Below are 19,955 nucleotides of genomic sequence, written 5' to 3' on the forward strand. Positions count from 1 at the left end.
AATCAAAAGACCGAATGTTTTGCTGTGTTGCAATTTCAAACAATGATGTCATTTATGCCAACACAAATAGATTGTGTGACTATAGAGACAATTAATGATAATGATAATAATAATTTGTTGTATAAATTGGTCATTTTTATATTCTTCAACCTAGGAACAAGAATCACAGGTGCATAGTTTTGCAACTATTCTTCAGTGAACAGTCAGATTTAGTTTTTATGTTCTTCCTGAAAGTCTGAACTCTTTATCAGACTATTAATTTAAATATCTGTAAAATGATCACCCTACATTTACTTGCAGTGTTTTTTGTTTTTTTTATAAACAGACCGCACAAACCCCCTTTACTCCATTTTCTTAATGACTTTCCAGGTAAACACACCCAAACTTACAGCAAAGACTAAAGGCCAAAAAATAACCTTTGAACTTATGGTGAAAGTAGGACAGTTAAGACACTCCTGTCTGAGATTCCAAGTTATCATTAAAAAAAAACAAAAAAAAAAACCCAGCCAATCATGCAGAGGGAGGTAAGATGTGGCTGTGTTGTAAAACGCCAAAGTGCTGATTGAAAATGGTGTCAGTGAAGCAAAATAAAACTCAACCAGTGAATGTTCGGTTTAAAGACTTTATTGCGTTTAAATCTTTACAAAATGCATCAGTGTGTAAACCTATTTTTAGTCTCGCCTTGTGAACACTGCGACTTCAGAGTCGACTTCAGTCACTGCAGATTCAGCACTCTCACTTCTCCTTCTCCCTGTCTCTCTCATCTTTCTTCTTCTTCTTTTTCTTCTTTTTATCGTGGTGGTGGTGGTGGTCATCTGGGGAATGGGAATCCCTGTGAAGATCCAAAAAGTCCAAGTTAACTCTGCAGTATGCAAAATACATTTTGGTGTTACAAAACAAGATATTTTCAATCATTAACCCTTTAAGACCTACCATAGAACCAAGTCCGCCAGAGCTTATAGTATATTTTTACATGCTGTGGAGCCATTTTTTGGAGCATTTCAAGTTGCTATACATCAATACAACCATTATAGCCCAAATTTTAATAATATGCATGCATTAAGTGCATAGTAATTACATAAATTGCAAAAAAGTGCAATAAACTACAAAAAGATTGAAAATTGTTTTTGATTTTTTTAACATATATTTCTAGTTAGAGAAATTTAAGAGGCTTATCCCTCAAAACTGTAAATACAAAAAAGTTGCACAAACTAGTTTCCCACCAAAGGAAATTTATTTTAAGTGTCTTCATAGTTTTATTTTTGAGATACACCAATTTTCATATACTGCAGGAAAAACGAAAAAATATATTATAGTGCAAATTTGCAAAAAAGCAGCATATGCATCAAAATAAAATATTTCCAGCAGTGCAATATGAGTCCTCAGCATCCCAGAAACGTCACAGAAAGTCATAAAGTCAAACATAACTTTTAAAAACACAAGTATAGGCTCATAAGGCCACAATGGTAAAAACTACATTTCTGCAAAATGACGTCACTTCCGGTTTCGGGCAGGTCATGCGGTCATGTGACAGTTCACGCTGATGGACATAGGAAGTGTTACAAACAGCTGATCGGATCGGCAAAGCGTGTTTCTGGAATATTATGTTTTTGTTGCTGCAAGTGCTTTTTATGCAGTTTTTGCAAAGCTTTATGTGGAAGGAAACTGTGACCTAGGACAAGCTGATGGCATAAGATGTGAGTACAACTCCTCCGGTTTCATATGCAAAAAAAATTATTGCGCTAGCTTACGTGGTTGCAGTGCTACTGGGATTTAAAAATAGTTACGCAAAATGGAGCGTGTCCGCTCCGACCGGCTTTAAAGGGTTAAGCTGTGAAGATGATGCAAATTATGTTATGTGGTTGTTTCTGTAATTGGTGTGTGGTATACAAGAGCTAGAACAGAAGATAGAACTTCCCATACACATCCACAATAGGGCTGCCACAAACGATTATTTTGATAGTCGACTAGTCACCGATTATTTATGCGATTAGTCGACTAATCAGATCATCATCCACTGGACATAAAACTACAGCTTATTGCACCAGCAGCATCTGCTCTTATATAACTATCATTAGCTTACAGCTTTAAGCTTTTAAGGTGCTAACTAAAAATAAAGACAAGATGATAGTTTATTCAATTTTAATGAAATTTGCAGATTGTTTCGGTGAAGTTTAATAAACTCCTTGCTATCTAAAATATAACAGGACAACGGAGTATATTCTCCAGCATCTCACACTTCTGATAATCAGCTGTCTGCTTGACGTTTATTCAGCTGTGTAAAAACTATAACTTTAATCTCAGACAAACCGATTTACTCAGGAACAAATAAAATACAAAAAAAAAAAAAAAAAGCCAAACAACAACATTTTTAATTTATCTAAGTGACTCATATATTTAACCTGAGTAGCGAAAGACGGCGGTGGGTTTGAAAACAATTTGCCGGGAGTCCGGTGTTCTCACCGCGCTAGTGACCTAGCCCCCGGCTAGCTATCGAGCTAGTGGGTAACAGACGTCTCCGAAAACGTCGGAGCGCTTTTGAAAATATGTGGTGTCCTGATAAACTGAGCCGATATTTGAGGTTTACACAGCTACATTCTCGCCTGAAAATATGTTAAACGTTTATTTTGTGACCCAGAAAGAATAATAAGAGTAATATTAAAACTAACTAGCTGCCGCCATTGTTGGAAACTAAGCTGGGCCGCGCTATGAATTCTGGGACACAGCTGCTTCTTCTTCTTCGGGGTTTAACGGCAGCTGGCATCCTTGTACATGCAGTGCTGCCATCTTCTGTTTCAGTCCGTTATTACACTCTTAAATCCTGCTACTTATTCCTGCGTCTTTTGGGATCTTACAAAGCTTCAAACGACGCGTCGACTATTAAATCAGTCGTCGACGATTTTGATAGTCGACGTAATCGTGACTAGTCGACAAATCGTGGCAGCCCTAATCCACAACCCTTAGATAAGTCCTTTCTCACCTGTCCCTCCTACTCTTCTTCTTCTTGCTCTCCCTTTCGTGGCTTCGCTCCCGGCTGCGGTGACGTTTACTGTGGGAGTGGTGAGACTCTGAGGATGGTGAGCGTCTTTCATCCACCTGCCGCCTGAAAAACAAAACAATTTTAAAAAATTGTCTTTAACCTATAAACTCCTCTGATGCAATATCTTAATCGTCAATGAAGCATAAAAGTGATCATGAGGAGTGCTTCGTGTACCCGTGGGAAGACTGTTCCACTCTCATCGACTCCTCTTCATCTTCCTCCTCTTTCCACTGTCTGGCAAGTTCCTCAGAATGGACGTTGATCACCTCTCTGATCACCTGCAGGGCGATCATAGAGACCACATTACTGTTTCCTAACCTTGGTTCAAACAGGAGGACCGACACGCTGAGCTTAGCATCAGATTTTCAGTTCGGAGATTCCCAGGCAGAGTTTATTTAGTATTCCAGTCAGAGTTATCATAGTTTAGCATTTTCTAATTAGTTTCTTTTTTTATTTCATTTTGACTTAAAAAAAAAAATAAAAATCTGTAGTTTCCAGTTGACTCTCTTATTTCAGTTTAGTTTTTAATGTTCAAAAATGTTTCGTTTTATTTCTTCCAGTCTTGTTATTGCTACAGTGTGAAGGGAATATATTAGAGCCAAGACTCTGGAAAATCAGTGCAGATATTATATTGAAAAACACACTGAAAGCAGTTAAAATCCCGAGTTTCAATAAACGTGTCTATTAATGCCACATTAAACAAGATCTCATCTGCCGCGACCGGTTATGGTGAGAGAAGGAAGACAAGAAAACTACTTATAAAACAAACTTTGCCTTGCTTCCCATAAATGTTTACCCTGCTCAACAGAATAAGCTAACATGTCTTTCAAAACTATACTGCTCCCACCGAAAATTCTCTGCCTGTGTGAAACAGACACACGTATTATTGAGATCTGGGCAGTCAGTCAACAGTCAGATGACCAGCATCTTGCTCAGTAGAATCGAAACTGAATTCTTCGCCCTCTTGTCCATCAAGATAAAGCCTGTTTTGTCTCTGGGCCTTTTGAGAAACTGTCCAAATTGGAGTTGGGTAGGGTGATGTAGCAGAAAAACTGATAGTGGAGCAGAGGCTGAGAGTTTTCTGAGGAAAAGAACTACTCAACAATTTATCAGACAGTCCGTTCTTTTGCTGCTTTGTGGAAGTCAAATGATATAAATTTAAAAAAAGCGTGTCCAGCTTCATGAACACTATATGTTGAAACTCAAGAGCACAATAATAGCTCCAGTAACTGGATTTCCAAATCAGGCTCACCAAATCCACTGGTCATTTATACTGTGCTGTCTTTCGTTTTCACCATTTTAAAGTACTGTTACTTTTGACATTTCCAACTAAAGATGGGAAAAGCGGTTCTTGTGATTCACAACACCCTTCATAATTTAAAGAAAAAGTTATTTCACCTTCATCATGGATTATATATAAATGAAGTAAATGATTAGAATCAGGACAACACTTATTGTTCTTTATCAACTCATCTACCTCAGTGTAGGATTTCTTGGTGATGTGAACATTTTTGGCTCTGTAGGACTGACGCCGCCTCTTGTAGTCCCTCATTTCTGCCATCAGCTCCAGTTTAGTCTTTGGTTCATTTTGTTCTTCACCTGAACAAAAACACACACAATTTTTATGTGGACTGCACCAGAGAAAGCCAAAAAAAGTTTTCCTTCACTAAAATTACAGCAACTCTAAGTGTAGAGTTAAACTTAGTTAAATCTCACCTTTTTGGAGTTTGGACACCAAATCTATGTAGAGATCGTCGTTGGAGGACGATGCTTCCTTCTGTTCATTGATGACGCCGACCACATGATTGTACAGAGCCAATCGGTCGGCAACAGTGAGATCACACACGGCTCGCTTGTGGTTCTGAGGCACGTCGACCGGCTCACCGGAGTACTGACCTGATAAAGGATCAGACAAGTTTTACAAGCTAAGTGAGAAAACACAAACTAAACTGACAAGATTTTAGTTAATTTATCTAATTTCAAATCCTGGACTTCAACCTCAAAACAACCACCTGATCACTCAGAGTCAGAGGTTTGGGATAAGTTAAAGTTTTGCTTGTTTGGAATCCTGAAAAACAAAAAATTCAATCTTTCTGGTTTCTCTAAATTTCTAATTTTCTCTGCAGGAAACCCAACTCTAACCCCAGATGAGTCGCCAATAACCTGTTTGCTCTTAAGACATTAATGAGGTTAAAAAAACCAAAAACACGTCCACATAATGCAAGTCAAATGGTTAATTATTCCTAAGATCACTTCTCAAAGTAGCTCTGTATTCAGCCAAAATTGGATTCTACATAAAAGTAATTTGGTTTTAAGCGTTAAAGTAGAAAATCATAAAGGCGAATTTACACCATGGACCCTGTTCTCAAAAAGTGACATAGATTTAACACTGACAGGAAATAAGTGCTTAAAGTTTTTTGGGGGTTTTTTTATGTTTAGCGCCATCTTGTGCCAGCACAGAGCATGACATCATTGGGTCGGTTGGCTGCAGTCAATAGACTTACATTAGTTTATGTTAGCTAACTAGTAACAGGACCAATAACTGAGGGGAAAACATGGGGACTTAACTAAAAATCGGTTTAAGGGGGTCACGTTTGTGCTGCCCCCGGCTGTAACAATGAGTTTTATGTTAAAATCAAGGAATAAACAGTAATTGGTTGTTTTGCTAGCTGCACTAATAAGAGGAAATTCACCTGTTAGCTCTAATGTTAGGGTGAGGAACAAAGACAGAAGTTACTTTAAAGTTTAGTCCCTAGTTATTACCTAACATCAATGACTGATAACTTAGCATCAGTAAGGAACTGTGGCCTTCTACTGGAATACTTTTAGATGAAGATTTGACAGAAAGCAGAAACTACATAAGTATTTTAAACATTCAGTCTAAATATGACTGATGAGTCTACATGTATGGACTTTCCCCATCACATAAAGGGAAAAGTATTTGTATGTTCAAGGATGCAGATGTGACTGATAAGCTTCCCGCACCCAAACCCCTGTGGTTTGAAAGGATATGACAGTAAAGGATATGAGGCATGAAACCAGTGGCAGACCTCTCTAGAGCCCATCTCCTCTAATACTCACCCCAATCGCTGCAAACAGAACAAACAACACATGGATGTTAGGAGCAAAACTAGAAAAGACGTGCCGATCCTAAATTGATATTGTAAAAGCTCCTCTTTTACTAATTACTAGTACTAATTACTAGTTACTATTTGGTGAGGGTGAGAGCCAAAAAAGTGAACAATGAATTTACAATGAGTTTAGTGAGGACTTTAAAACTAATGGCATTTTTCTTGGTGTATAAAATTAAACATCTGAATATTCAAGAATAACCCTGTAAAGCATGTTTATCACTGGAGAGGCATGACCCTAATCCTAACCATTCTATCTGACCATGTCAAAGGGGGGAAAAAAACAAACTTTTTTCTTTTTCCAACATCTAACAACAGGTCTGGATTCTGAATGTTGGCGATGACAGAGTTAACTTTGTACCTTTGCTTCTAGTAAATGTACGTTGGTGTGTTGTACTTAGAAAAATAACGCACAGAATAAAATGAGCCGCTACCTTGCCAGAAGACTCCTTCCATCCTCATCATTGGTGCAGCAGATCTCGCCTGTAGGATCACCTGATGCTGGGTGGTTTTGTCTGCATGATGAATGAGAACAGAAAAAACATTACTAAAACATTCCTGACCGAAAAATTCCATCCTTACCTTCCTTTCTACTACAAATGAGTTCCACTACGCGCCAAGACAAAAGCATTATTACTTAACGTTCAAAGAACATTTAGTAAACAATGAAATGAAGGAGACATATGTTCTTTTTCCAAGAAATAAAAAAAACAGTAATATTCAAAATGATTTATATAATTAACTAGATAAAAATGGCTTTCAACAGGGCACATAACAATATACATCTTTTTTACTGCACTACAAACTTTTTAAAGTACATTTAAAAAGAACGAAGAAAACTAAATTGAGTGTTTCTTGTTGAGATTGTTTTATTTCATTTTTTTCAAAAATGAATTGTCTCTTCCTTCTTTTAGCAACACAAGTTGCAAAACTTCAAAAGAAAACAGGTGGTCTTCTAAAAAGATCTAATCTCACTAGGGTGAACTTTGGTTATACTAAAGAAAGGTGATAATTTCCAGAGAAAGTCCTCTGTGATGACTTACCCATTGTAAAGCTTCTGACGCTGGTGTTCTCATAGCTCACGGAGGGGTCGTACATCTCCGCCTGCAAAGTAGTGATAAGCTTTACAGCTCTTTCAATTATTAAACACAACTTTACATTAACACTGGAGGTTAGGAGGTTTTCAGTAGTCTGTTGCACAATAACAAGAAGCTTTTGTAGTCTACTTTACTGCTTTTGCCCTGCTGTCTCTGGTCCAATTGCCAGGTTACAGCAGCAGATTCCAGCACCAACACATTAATCTGTAACTAACTGTGTTACCTGCTCCTCGGCAGAGTAGCCCATCTTTTTTAGCTTGCAGGAGGCTTTGTGCTTCTCCATGGTCCTGACCGGGACCCTGTGGTGAGGGTCATAGGGACACTGCTCCATTGGTTCCTGAGAATGCAAGCATATTACATTAGCAAATAATGAATTTAAATTAACATCAGGTATGAATTACACAGAAGCATTATTAATATACCATTGCTGTAACACAATTACCTTCTGAAAGGTTTTATTCTGCAGTGTTTATTAAAACTGTTTTATAAGGACTAAACAACCTCATGGCCAGAATTCAATACAATCTGAATTGTGTAAATATGTATGAAAGCTAATAATAAGCATATTTTCCTATGATGTAACAACTAGCACCACAAATTAACCCCATAGCAAAACTCGTTAAAATAGGTCTAATTCAAGCTGAGAATTAAATGTCTTTGTAAAAATTGGATTTAGATGTCATTAACTTTTGTCTGCTCTCTCCCTTTGCGTTTTGCCGTTGTTTTTGTATGTCCTTCTTTCCTTGCCAAGTTCTATTGAATGCTGTTCCTAATGTAAAGTTTAAAGGGAGTTTTTCCTTTCAGTCATTGACAAATGCTGCTCAGAGCGGGAATTATGACTTGAAATGTCACTATTTTGAATCTTCAGTACCAGAAAATGATCGCCAAGAAGATACAAATGTATATGTGGTAATCAAAAGAAGGAAAACTTGTACTATTTCATGTAAACAAAGACATTTAAACCAAAGTGTAGCTTCAAAAGCATCCTCGTTGAAACTTTTGAGAAGAGCACATTAAAGAAATAAATAACAAAAAACTCAGGAAAAGAAAAGCGGCCTTAAAAAAATCCGGTAAATATTATAAGATGCAAGCATAAAAACACTATTAGAAGACACATGACATATTAATTATAGTTTTTTTTAATTACATCAGACGTAGACCACTAAAAAAGCCAAAATAGAACCACATTACAGCAAATAAAAGTGCCAATTGGGCGAGAGCAACCAGCAAATCTACCACCAAGCTTGAGTGACTTCAGAAAAAAAAATATTAGAAACTCACCGAAAACGCCCCAAACTTAGCTTAGCTTAGGCAGCAGAGAAAAACTCCATTATAGTCACTTAAGCAAATCTCTCTGGACTCAAACTTAGTTAAACGCTTAAATCTGATGCTGCTCTATTGCTGCTACGGAAAACAAAACATTCCGAGAAGGTTTTCTGCTGTTTTGACTGAACAATAAATGCTAACATTAGCCAAACAAACGCTAGCTACCTGGTTGGAGTTCTTGTAGTCTAGCGACCATCCCAGCGTTTCAAATATGTCGTTTATCTGTTTTTTGCACTTTTCAGTAAATTCCGTCAGCTCCTGAAGACGCTCCATGCGGTCCTGGAGAGTTAGCGGCGGTAATGAATCCGACATGATGGGTTTTTATATCAAAATGAACAAAGATTTTCCCTTGAAATCATCACAAGGATCGTTCACTGTACTGGAGAGCGGAACATCCTGCGCGCAGTGATGACGGAAGAACAATAGCGATGCATGCTGGTAGTTGAAGTCCAATAGTTGCTATATTATATTATATTATATTATATTATATTATATTATATTATATTATATTATATTATATTATAAAAAATAATAGCAATTCAGAAATTAGTTGTAACTTTTTTATTTGTATACATAAGTATCAAAGACAAGGACTCATGTAGAATACAAACATATCTGATAAATACATAACTCTAAACCATACAGTCATAACGCAGTGGATTTTAGAACTGTGCAGCATAGTTTGATTCTTCTTGTCCCCTTGAGTATACTCAATTCACACTGATGGAAAATTGTTCTCCAAGTGCTCATTTCGGTATGATATAATATTTCTGTCCCATTGGTGATCGTTGTAACAGGTTAGTGCTTTGTAGGACTTTAATTGGGTGTGAGGTGTCACTCTGTCACTGTACAGTTTAATAAACATAAGAATTACTTCGGTCATATGATGTGAGTGGTGAAAAGTGATGACATTTTAACCCAAATCAAACACCTATGGGACATCTTCTATTGGATTTTTTACTATCATCGTATAACACCAAATGATGGCATTTCTTAGAAGAGTGGCATTGACTCCCTAAGCTTTGGAGACATGTTAACACCAGGTAAGCTTTTCAGCCCTGCGTCTTCATAATACATACAAATGCATTTCATTTAAATTTGTCGTCTGACTGTGAATTAAATTTTATTTACAGAGCGTACAGTGAAACTGAGAAACACTGAAAGGCACTTCATGTGGGGTACGGCTGGTTTTCTTGTGATGTATCTGGATCCAGCAGATCATCTGCATAAATATCCTCTGTTCTGGGAAGAGATACACAAGCAACAAACTTTTTCAACCATATGTAGTATGTTTGTATGAACTGCGGTGTATTTATGTGTTAGACAAAAAAAGGTTATGAGGTGTACAAGTGTTAGTTGTGCAAAATAATGTTTAAACAGTTACTTTATTTGCTGTAATGATTTTGGTATATGATATAATAATTCTTAAATACTTACATTACTTCCAGAGTGTCTTCAACTGCAACCTCCTCTACAACCTCCACTCCAATGATCATGTTCCTCCTCACTGCTTAAATCAAATACAAGAACATTTTGATATGTCTCAAATGGATGCCTGCATAAATATATGTGTGTGTTGGCTGAATGACAACAGTAATCTCAGCTTTAAACACTCCGATGGAACATCTTAGTTCAGTACATTGAATATCACAATTGCTAAGGTAAAGGGAAAGGATATCATTAAGGAAAAGACCCTAGAAACTAGGTGTAATCTCACCTCCACAGTAGATAAATGGAGATCCTGATGAGCAGTGACCCAAAACAGCTTGTTCCCTCTGTCTATAAACACATCTCTGGGTTTCCATCCCTGGACCTCCACAGCACTGACAACCCATGAAATGCTGGAATACATCTCCTTGCTCAGCTTCAACCACTGTTATTTGCTGCAAAGGAGCACCCGCGTCATGCTGACACAGCCCTGTGCTGTTGGGAATCCCTGAGTGGACCTGAGGCTCATAGATGGACCACTGACCATCAGCAGACTGACTGATAACGTCACCACATCCTGAAGAAAGATATGTGAGATACAAAGTTAACTTGACCAATCAGTGGCTGAGGTCGAGCTATACATTACACTAAACAACAACCAAAATATACATGGCTTATTAATGCAGAGGGTGGCTTAGAGTTACACGTCATGGCTGAATCATATGTCTGAACCATCTGTTTCCTCCACCTGCTGATTAGACCTGCTGGGTTTGGACTAAAACCATGGTCAGCAGTCAGCAGTATACTGGTACACATTCCCACGCACACATACACACACAACAAATATACAGAAATAGCAGGGAGTGTGGGGTTTCACAAACAAAAAAGCAACATTAAATAGGATTAGATTTGTTAAGATTTGTAATTTATACCATTTACTCCAGTGGTGAAAGCAGTCATGCTACCAACAGTAAGTCTTTGCAAACTCATTCTTCAGCAATAAGAGATACTTGGATTTAAATGTGACTTTTGTTACATAATGTGGCAGCTAAGGAGAGAAAAAATTGAGCATGTGTACTTGTTTAGCTCTCCTCTTGGGAAATCAACCTACACTTTCATTTTATCCACAATGATGACTTGGATCCTTATTGATATTTCTATTATTTTATTATCAGTTAATATAACTAAATACAACAGCAGATCCTTTTTATTAGTCTAGGCCAGATAGTATGTGTGATATCGTTCAGTTTTTTAAATGACATTGTGATCAACTGAACACACATGCATTTTCTTTTTTTTCTTTAAAAAAATGTTATGTTTGTCATACGTTCCATGTAGATTTGCTCTCAATGAGTAAGGTTCTGTATGATGTCATTTAATAATTAGATATGCTTTTTATGCATTTTTAGTGCCTACTTTTTGTTATGTTTCCCATTTTTTAACCTGTCCTTCTGCATTTACAGCTGCAAAAACCTGACATCTCAGACCTACCTGTATTATAGCAACATACAGCTGGAAGTTCTCCTGTTTCTTCACCCTCCTCTTCTTCTTGGTGGCTCACCATGACAGAAACAAGGCTCCCTGAGTGCTGAGGATGAAGACACAGAGAAGGTCTGGGTGACCAATTCCAGCATTCATGACTAAGTCTGTACATCCCAGCGCCAACTTCAGCACCGTCCACTGACGCGTGTGGTTAAAGCGGTGAAACAGATTGCCTTTCTGTCTCCTAAACAAACGATGGAGCCTCTGATTGGGTTTTCTCTGGACTGGAGGTGGAAGCAGAGGAAATGACTGTATGAGCCACTTGAGAGAAGAAGCTGATTGGGCTGTTTGTTTCTGCCTCTGATGTAATGTCTTACATTAAAGGATCAGTCCTGTATTTTAATCACAAAACATAAATAAATAAATAAATAAATAAATAAATAAAATCAACTTCTTAGTTTTGTACCTAGCTTTCAGCAATAAAATTATTTCTTTTTGGCAAATCCAGTCATTTTTTAAATAGTAACATCTGAGAATTTATTTTTACTTAAGTGGTTATCTTTAAGGAAGGGCCAACATAAGGAAAGATTATAAGGATTTATCACAGAAAAACTATAAGTAAAAAAAAAAAAAAACCATTCTGTATGTCTTAAGCAATTTAAAGTGGAATTTAAAATCTCCAGGGCATTATCATGGTAGCTTTATACTTTATAAACCACTGACAACTTTTTCTATCAATACATTTCTCCTGATTCATTTTTTGGTCTTGAGGATACTTACTGATGCAAACACTTCAATCTCATGAACAAAGTACTGCAAAACAAACAGACAAAAACAAATCATGTCAACTAAGCTAAAAGATAAATCCAGAAAACAAAGAAAGCAAACACACTAGGAGGGCAGGGGGATAAACTAAACTTAATTTCTCTCATTCCCATTTTTCCCGTTTAATATCTCTTCCTGCTCCTCTGTCCTCGAGATGCATTTAAGGAATCGAGATTTTGGTGAACAGACCTCAATGATTGATTCTGGGTCATGAGCACGAGACCAGAGGAGACAAAAAAAGAGAAACGAGAAAACCCTAAGGGAGGGTGGGAACAAAACATGGGATTAATAATAACACAAAAAACCACATGACGATTTAAGCTTTAAAATGAAACAATATGTGAACTGAATGAGGGGCCAGAATGAAACTAACACATACAAAGAGTTGCAGACAGAGACGAACATAGGAGTCAGTCACATAGAGAAAACCACTGGCAAAACAGGAAGTGTGAATAACAACGAAAACCCAGCAATCAATATTCAAAAACAGACAAAAGAAGAAAGAGAATAATAACAACATAACCAGAAATAATACAAAGATCACGACACTTTGCATTATAAAATGTGCAATATGATCTTGTTATCACACGTATGTACGTAAAAGCTTTGTACAGCAGCTCATAGATAGTAAAATGTCACTAAAGGCTTTTACCGTAAAAATTATGATTAGAAATAATTCGACTGTGGTGGTTAACCACTTTAAAACTGAAGTATTGACTGATATTTATGATGTACATTTTTAATCCATTAATTTACTGCAGAGTGGTTTCACTTTTACAGCCAGCCCTCTTGATCATATTGGTCAATTAGAGGTCACATGTCCTCTCCCTTCCAATCAGAACTTAATGTGGTGGCTCGCACTGAGGAAAGTGGACATTGCCCCTCTGAGGCTTCACAGTTGTCTGTTTCTTCTCTGAGGTCGTACTTTTTATATCAGGTAAGTTCACATTTAGATCTGTGCTTCATTGTACTTCACGGCACTTTATAACCTCACTTCTCGGTGTTTTCCTGCGTACATCACCAGACACGCCCTCAGTCGCTAGATTTGTTTTGCTCTGAGTCGTTACTATTCTTATGTTTATTTCGTTTTGTAACAGGAATAAGATGGCTTTTCCCGGATACGGCGCTGGCCCCGGTGGATTTCCAGGAATGGTAAGAAACCGTTAAATTGTGATGAAACGGTTTTACAGCCATCAACCGACCTTCGTCCCGGGATGGGCGTCTTTTCCAACCAGTCCGGAAGTTGGACGGTTTGACAGAAATTCCGCGTTTAGATCCGTTACATACAGGTTTCCATTTGAAATAACATGCAAACATTTTGACAATATATTTGGTTTCAAAGTATCTTAAAGAATTTTTCGGCTTTAAAATGAAACTCGAGCAGTATTTGTGTGTTTTAGATTCGTACTAACTAATGACTGTATAAAGGATGCATTCCGCAATCGAGCAAAAGTGTTGTTTTTACTTAAAAGGTACTCAGAGTATAAGATGATGTAGGCATTTGTGTTGCAAACACACAGCCATCTATTCTCTTCCGCTTATCCTTATGAGGGTCGCGGGGGGCTGGGGCCTATCCCAGGTACCAAAGGCGAGAGGCGGGCTACTACCCGGACAGGTCGGCAGCCTGATGCAGGGCATTCGCACTCACATTCACACCTATTAGCAAATTTATATTAACCATTTGACTTAACCCCACTAACTGGATGGCTTTGGGTTGTGGGGAGGAAGTCGGAAAGAAACCATGCAAACACGGAGAGAACATGTAAACCCCACACAGAAAGCCCCTCACCAGGTGGTGGAGTCAAACTCAGGATCTTCTTGTTGTGAGGGAACAATTTTAATCACACAAATACCCATGATTCTTATATTATCACATTTTACTTTAAGTAGCATCAAGTAGGATTTAATAAGCTCATAGTGGATCATAATTCTAACCTAATTGTTTCTAAAATCCTAACCATAGCACATCTGAAGCTGCCACACCTCATCAGAGCAGATAGCAGTTTGTTCACAGTGTAGTCTAAAGCAGTTAGATTTATGCTAATAATTATACTAATTATATAACAAATTTGGACTTCAAACATTTGACAGTCTCTTGTAATGATTGTATCCAGATGTGTTGTGCAGCTTTTATTTATCTATATATCTGTTATTTAGATTACAGTGTCCATTAATGACAGAAATAATGGTGTTGGAGAAGGATGGCACATCTTCTTCAATGAGGCCTCAGAAAGCAGCCACGCAAATTAGAAAATACACTGAATCATTTCAAGCCTTTTAAGTGGCAAACAGGATTGTGAAATGATCAGCTAGATGGGTTTTGGTTTATAAATCCTGTGGTTACATTTTAGTTTCTCTCAGGAGACCTGATAGAAAGTTTTTCACCCAGTCATGATTGATTTTGCCTGCTGATTTAAAATGACTGAAACTGGAGGTTGGTAACCTACATAACCTACATAACCTAACTATTGTTAGTGTGTGTCACTTTTACAGCTGAAGTAATTAGATGATTGAACTGTTGGTTGACAGACACACATTCATAATGCGCTTTTATCTAACACAGTCACACTACAATGGATTGAGGGCATTTCGGGGTATTACCCCAAGATTTTTCAACACATGGACTAGAGGAGCCAGGAACAATCCTACAACCTTCCGATCGTTAGACCATCCACTTCACCTGAGCCACACCTGCCTTTATGCTAAAATTCCTTTGCTAAAAACATTTTAGTCCATTGTTAGGCAACATGATGATGTCATACTAATTGATAAAGCCCTTTATATATAACCTAAATGCTAAAGGCTAAAAAGTGTCATATTTGGTTCCGTAACTAATAACTTAAAATAAATAAGTGTTTAGGAGGAGTTGGGTGGTAAAAAAGCCCCCATGAACAGACAGATAATGTCTATTATATATGTATTATTATACACGAGTATAGTATACTATTATTAGTATATTATATTGATATCCTTCAAGATCCTGTTGTTTTTGTGAAATATCTAAATCATCTATTTTCATTTAAAGGTTTTCAATTAAAAGCATTTAAGAAATTCAAAAATAATATGTTTATTTATATTGAGATTTTTTTTTATAATAAAGTTTGTATAAAGTATAGTTTGTTATTTTCATAGCAGGACATAGAGTTCTATGGAACTCAAGTGTATCTACAAATACAGAATAATATGAAGAATCAGCTAAATCTCGCTGACTTTGATTTCTTTCGTTCTAACTTTCAGCAACAAGATCCTCTCTATGGTTATTTTTCAGCTGTTGCTGGTCAGGTAAGAGACAAAAGTCAAAGTCTCAAATCACTTCACTGATTTTGGACCTGATGAACTGTTGATGTAATGACCATTCATGCTTCTTTAAACCTTTGTAAAGTAGCTGATAGTTACTTAACCGTGTTGTGTATCCCACTTTGCCGTGTTTTCATAAACCCTGACAGGATGGACAGATCTCAGCAGACGAACTGCAGCGCTGCCTCACGCAATCTGGCATCTCTGGCTCATACCAACGTAAGAGCAAAGGCTGTTTAGAATTTAAAAAGCACCTCAAACACAATATGATTTTGGTCATTTCATTTTATATCTAAATTATATCTGTACCTCTTGTTAAATAGTACTGTGGTGTGACTTTTGGTCATAGTTATAAAAACCTTTGCTCTAAAAATCATTTAGCATTAAGGGGAACTCTCTTGTTGGCAAGCAGCAGTTTAAGTGCTAACCAGTTTCACTGGTATTGTATTCAGTGCCTCGAGACCTCGAGAACTGTTTTGCACTGTTAATGAATTCAATGAGATAGCTTAAAAACACAGAACAGCCCATAATAGTTCTGCTTTTGAAGTCTTTTTGTATGTGACAGTTGATGCAGACAGGAAACATGGGGGGACAGGTGTTGGGTTAAGAGAACGTGGTTTGTTGTAGTTAGTCAACGTTCGTTCACATTTCTTTCTGCGTGACTTCACAACTGTGGTTACATATGAGAGCAGTTAGTGTTTGTTTTTGTTCAATCTTTAAACCACCTTGTATACAGATTAAAATCAGTGTTTGTATCGGTCTGTCATACCTGTTAATAACGGTGATCTCCTTATTACACAGTTAATGTTATTTGTATATTTGCCCAGATGAATCCAAACATAGTTATCAGTTGTATCTTTATGAGCTTTGTTTCTTTCCACAGCCTTTAGCCTTGAGACATGCAGACTGATGATCAATATGTTGGACGTATCCTTCAGCTAATCATCCAAAAGACATGTTTAGTGGATTAACTGATATGATGACAGTTGCTAATGGAAAAACACTATGTGACACAGTGCGCTATAGGAAGGAAAGGAAACCATAACTTGGGTGATGTATTAAGGGTCCTTGACTGACTCTGCTATCTCAGAGGGATCTGTCCTGCACTATGGGCTTTAATGAGTTCAAGGACCTGTGGCAGGCTCTGAATGGCTGGAGGGGGACCTTCGCATCCTTTGACCGGGACCAGAGTGGGACAATAGAGGGCCATGAGTTGCAGCAGGCCATCAACTCCATGGGTAAGAGAAAATTAAAATTAAGTTATGACTTTGACAACAGTCAGGTGTCCACTGGAGCATTGCAGCATGTTTTGCTTGCTTGAGTTATTCCCACTTTTCTTACCAATCCCAAAGAGGTGCTGTATATGTACAAGTCAGTTTAGCTGTGATGAGGGATAGAATCCAGCATCCTTGTTCGATGTAAAAATACATGTCAAAGTTTTTCTAAACCTTATACATCAAATAGAAAGGATGTTATCTAAAGTTAAAATATTTTAGTGCAAAATTCTCCAAAAGTTCATGCTGACCCTTCTCTGGACAGTAGAGACTGCCTAGAAGGTCTCTAAGGGAAAAGGACTTTGAACTTTGTCCCGCATATTTCTGTGTATATGGACTATACATGCACAGACTGCCTTGGGTTTTAGAGTGGCAATAAAGTAGATGTTAGCCAAGTGCTATGACCATTAGATAATGTATGTGTGTTCATTCAGGTTACAGTCTGAGCCCTCAGGCTATGAACTGCATCATGAAGCGCTACAGTCTGAACGGCAGAATCCCCTTTGATGAGTTTGTGAGCTGCGCTGTGAGGCTCCGCGCCCTCACCGGTGAGTCGGTCAAGAAATGCATTAAACTGGACATAGCAGTAAATATTCTTGACAGAGGACCTTTCTTAGGCTCCTTGAATATTGCTTGATCCTTTTTTTTTTACGTGTATTTAAGTTGTAAACAGGATTAAGAGGACAACATAAAATTATGTTCTTTCATGAGGTTTTTATAGATAGTCATACAGCTTTGTTAAAACAATAAAAGAAAAGAATACCCACAATGACAGAAAAGCAAAAGAAATAAATTGTGTAATAAAACTCATGTGGCTTTTTTTTAATGTGTCTTTGTTTTTCAGATCAATTTCGAAGGAGGGACACAACCCAAACTGGCAACGCCTCATTTCAGTATGACGATGTAAGTTTTTTACAGCTGACGTGTTTCTTCTTTGTCTGAAGAGTTTGTTTTAATGCTGTGTTTTCTTGTGTCAAAATAAACACAGTTTATAATTTTGTCACCAAATGCTGGAGGGTATTTAATTTGAAATTTGTGTAGAGTTTGTATTAACAGATGTGATGCTGTTAGTTTGAAAGGCAGACAAAAAACAAGCCCTCTTACAAAAACAGAGCTCCTGGGTTGGAAACAAGACTCATGAACTGTTGTACCCAATTATACAAAGAGAATTAGAAATGAAGACTCCGAGACTCGAGACTAATTTCAGATAAAGGCTTTGGTCACTGTTTAAGGAATAAGATGTTCATTATATAGTAAATATGTTCATTAAACCTAAATATGCTTTTTTTTTTTTTAACCATAATACAGCTTTTATTCAGACAGATTACTTAAAAACACTTGAAATAATTACAAAAATCTGATAACTATTTTTTTCAAACAATGTAAAACTGTGTTTTGATGACATCACAGAACTTTAGTTTGCCAGCCGAAACACTCGAGTTGGAAGTTGCATTAAAGTTGAACAAGTGAGACTAAAGTATGTTGGAAATGAACACTGCCACCCTGTGCTTGGAAATAATATTCCATGTGAATTCCCTCTTGCCACAATCCTGACTGTACTGTTGTTGACACCTGTTATACACTCAGCCTTTCCTTTTTGAATGGAAATTATTAATAACTTCTTGCTGTGTTGTTTTAGCAACATATCAGCTATTTCTTCACTACAGATGGGTTTAGCTCCTAGTTTGGTTCGAGGGGCTGGGCTGGACGTGGGACCTCAGTACCGTGTGTCGATCCCACAGAACTGTTCTGCATAATCTGGTTCCAAAACAGGATGTCAGTGCCTGTTTCTGAGATGTCTTGGCATCCTTTCTACAGATTTGTGATGCTGATTGTCTTTATATTTAGTATGTTTTAGAAATATATAGACATTTTGGCACATTTTAAGGTTATAAAGAAAACCTGTAAGCAACAGTGTTTTATTTGCTACAGAAAAAAAAAATCTCCTAAAGACTACAAAGACTACGGGGTAGCTGTAGCTCAGGTGGTAGAGCAGGTCATCTACTGATCGGAGGGTTGGTGGTTCGTTTCCTGGCTTCCCCTAGTCTGCATGCCAAATATCCTTGGGCAAGATACTAACACCAAATATGCACAGTTGATTTCTTGTTTTTTACAGTGGCAGCAGGAAGCTGCAAACATGCCATAACCAAACAGAAACAGTTGCCTGAAAAACTGAAACAATTAGATACATTATTAAAGTTATTACACATCCTAATAAAAATGTGATGTAGTAAAGAAAAGAATTGCTGGAGAACTGTGTAAGAGTTGTAGAGTAACATATTATCTTTGTCTCCGTAGTTTATCCAGGTCACCATGAGCATTTGAAGAGGACAGCACGAAACAGAGGGACACCCACCACCTTTTAAACTCTTATATTAATGGCATTTTCTTCATATGTATTTTTACACACGTTATTGTACAAAATGTCACTGAAACATTCCATTTTACCAAAAACCTTTTGTAAAGTAATGCATAGTGTTAAACTTACGAACAAGTAACCTCGGTGTGTGCTAGTGTCATTTGAGTGCCTGTATACTGGAGCTTATTAGTGTCAATCTTACATATGCATGGGCTCTTACCACTAGTAACGATGTAAACCTGCAGGCTGGTCAGTGGCATGTGAACTTTAATGGAATTAATAAAGAAATGTATGAATTTACTTATACTTTGCTTCTATTTACTTCTGTTATCTTTGGTTTAAGTTTCTGTCCTTTTAAAGATATCTTTTCTGTCCTTTAAATGCATGCAAGACATGCAATTAAAGGACAAAAAGGTGCTTATAAATTCAGTGAAGCGTCAGGTTAATTACACTGTTTGTTATATTATTAGCTTGTGAGTTATTTTATTGGGATTTATTTCATTTGAACATTTAACATTTATATGTAAACTAGTTTTAGTGACTGTAAATATGTATCTAGAAAAACAAATGATTGCAACAGGTCTGCTTAAACTTATGCACAAAACCACAAAGTAGTCCCAGAGTATAGGCTATTTAACCCCCCCTTAAATAACATTTTAGCTTTTAGTCTACAGTAGTGAACTATATGGCATTGGG

General features: G+C 37.2%; 3 protein-coding genes across 6 annotated transcripts; 1 reads left to right on the forward strand and 2 right to left on the reverse strand.

The window, feature by feature from the left end:
• Nucleotides 1-608: 608 nt before the first annotated feature.
• On the reverse strand, nucleotides 609-9,009 carry snrnp48 (small nuclear ribonucleoprotein 48 (U11/U12)). Of its 2 annotated transcripts, none has more exons than XM_085472038.1 (9): nucleotides 8,760-9,009; nucleotides 7,492-7,605; nucleotides 7,215-7,275; nucleotides 6,606-6,686; nucleotides 4,757-4,936; nucleotides 4,518-4,639; nucleotides 3,215-3,318; nucleotides 2,981-3,103; nucleotides 609-832 (listed from the first exon to the last, which is right to left on the reverse strand). In XM_085472038.1, the coding sequence occupies exons 1-9, from the start codon at nucleotides 8,904-8,906 to the stop codon at nucleotides 736-738; spliced, it is 1,029 nt and encodes a 342-aa protein (XP_085328164.1). In that variant the 5' UTR covers nucleotides 8,907-9,009; the 3' UTR covers nucleotides 609-735. The 2 variants fall into 2 exon arrangements, with proteins under 2 accessions (XP_085328164.1, XP_085328165.1); XM_085472039.1 differs by lacking the exon at nucleotides 8,760-9,009 and adding an exon at nucleotides 8,550-8,735.
• A 131-nt stretch (nucleotides 9,010-9,140) lies between these two features.
• Nucleotides 9,141-13,809, reverse strand: LOC146699100 (uncharacterized). Of its 3 annotated transcripts, none has more exons than XM_085472042.1 (6): nucleotides 13,532-13,809; nucleotides 12,285-12,317; nucleotides 11,514-11,610; nucleotides 10,312-10,599; nucleotides 10,032-10,104; nucleotides 9,141-9,836 (listed from the first exon to the last, which is right to left on the reverse strand). In XM_085472042.1, exons 3-6 carry the CDS (start codon nucleotides 11,584-11,586, stop codon nucleotides 9,764-9,766), a joined length of 507 nt encoding a protein of 168 aa, XP_085328168.1. In that variant the 5' UTR covers nucleotides 11,587-11,610; nucleotides 12,285-12,317; nucleotides 13,532-13,809; the 3' UTR covers nucleotides 9,141-9,763. The 3 variants fall into 3 exon arrangements, with proteins under 3 accessions (XP_085328168.1, XP_085328167.1, XP_085328166.1); XM_085472041.1 differs by having other exon boundaries at nucleotides 10,032-10,101; nucleotides 11,514-11,788; nucleotides 13,532-13,808; XM_085472040.1 differs by having other exon boundaries at nucleotides 11,514-11,788; nucleotides 13,532-13,808.
• LOC146699101 (sorcin-like) lies at nucleotides 13,142-19,559 on the forward strand. The gene is made up of 9 exons (XM_085472043.1): nucleotides 13,142-13,266; nucleotides 13,427-13,481; nucleotides 15,567-15,611; nucleotides 15,776-15,845; nucleotides 16,510-16,553; nucleotides 16,717-16,864; nucleotides 17,335-17,448; nucleotides 17,745-17,803; nucleotides 19,199-19,559. Exons 2-9 carry the CDS (start codon nucleotides 13,434-13,436, stop codon nucleotides 19,223-19,225), a joined length of 555 nt encoding a protein of 184 aa, XP_085328169.1. The 5' UTR covers nucleotides 13,142-13,266; nucleotides 13,427-13,433; the 3' UTR covers nucleotides 19,226-19,559.
• The last annotated feature ends 396 nt before the right edge of the window (nucleotides 19,560-19,955 follow it).

Source organism: Copadichromis virginalis, linkage group LG11 (assembly GCF_057382275.1).
Source record: "Copadichromis virginalis isolate Kocher_CV1m ecotype Utaka linkage group LG11, C_Virginalis_male_GT1.1, whole genome shotgun sequence".
NCBI classification, from domain to species: Eukaryota; Metazoa; Chordata; class Actinopteri; order Cichliformes; family Cichlidae; genus Copadichromis; species Copadichromis virginalis.

Excerpts from the sequence above, each read along its gene's own strand:
- LOC146699100 (XM_085472040.1), bottom strand. The coding sequence starts at position 11,676 with ATGTACAGACTTAGTCATGAATGCTGGAATTGGTCACCCAGACCTTCT. Across the intron at positions 10,105-10,311 it reads TCCATTTATCTACTGTGGAG|CAGTGAGGAGGAACATGATC; the intron begins GTGAGATTACAC and ends ATTTGATTTAAG. Across the intron at positions 9,837-10,031 it reads GAAGACACTCTGGAAGTAAT|AACAGAGGATATTTATGCAG; the intron begins GTAAGTATTTAA and ends ATCTCTTCCCAG.
- snrnp48 (XM_085472038.1), bottom strand. The coding sequence starts at position 8,906 with ATGTCGGATTCATTACCGCCGCTAACTCTCCAGGACCGCATGGAGCGT. Across the intron at positions 3,104-3,214 it reads GTGGAACAGTCTTCCCACGG|GCGGCAGGTGGATGAAAGAC; the intron begins GTACACGAAGCA and ends TTTGTTTTTCAG. Across the intron at positions 833-2,980 it reads AAGAAGAGTAGGAGGGACAG|GGATTCCCATTCCCCAGATG; the intron begins GTGAGAAAGGAC and ends GGATCTTCACAG.
- LOC146699101 (XM_085472043.1), top strand. The coding sequence starts at position 13,434 with ATGGCTTTTCCCGGATACGGCGCTGGCCCCGGTGGATTTCCAGGAATG. Across the intron at positions 16,554-16,716 it reads TGATGATCAATATGTTGGAC|AGGGATCTGTCCTGCACTAT; the intron begins GTATCCTTCAGC and ends CTGCTATCTCAG. Across the intron at positions 17,449-17,744 it reads GAGGCTCCGCGCCCTCACCG|ATCAATTTCGAAGGAGGGAC; the intron begins GTGAGTCGGTCA and ends TTTGTTTTTCAG.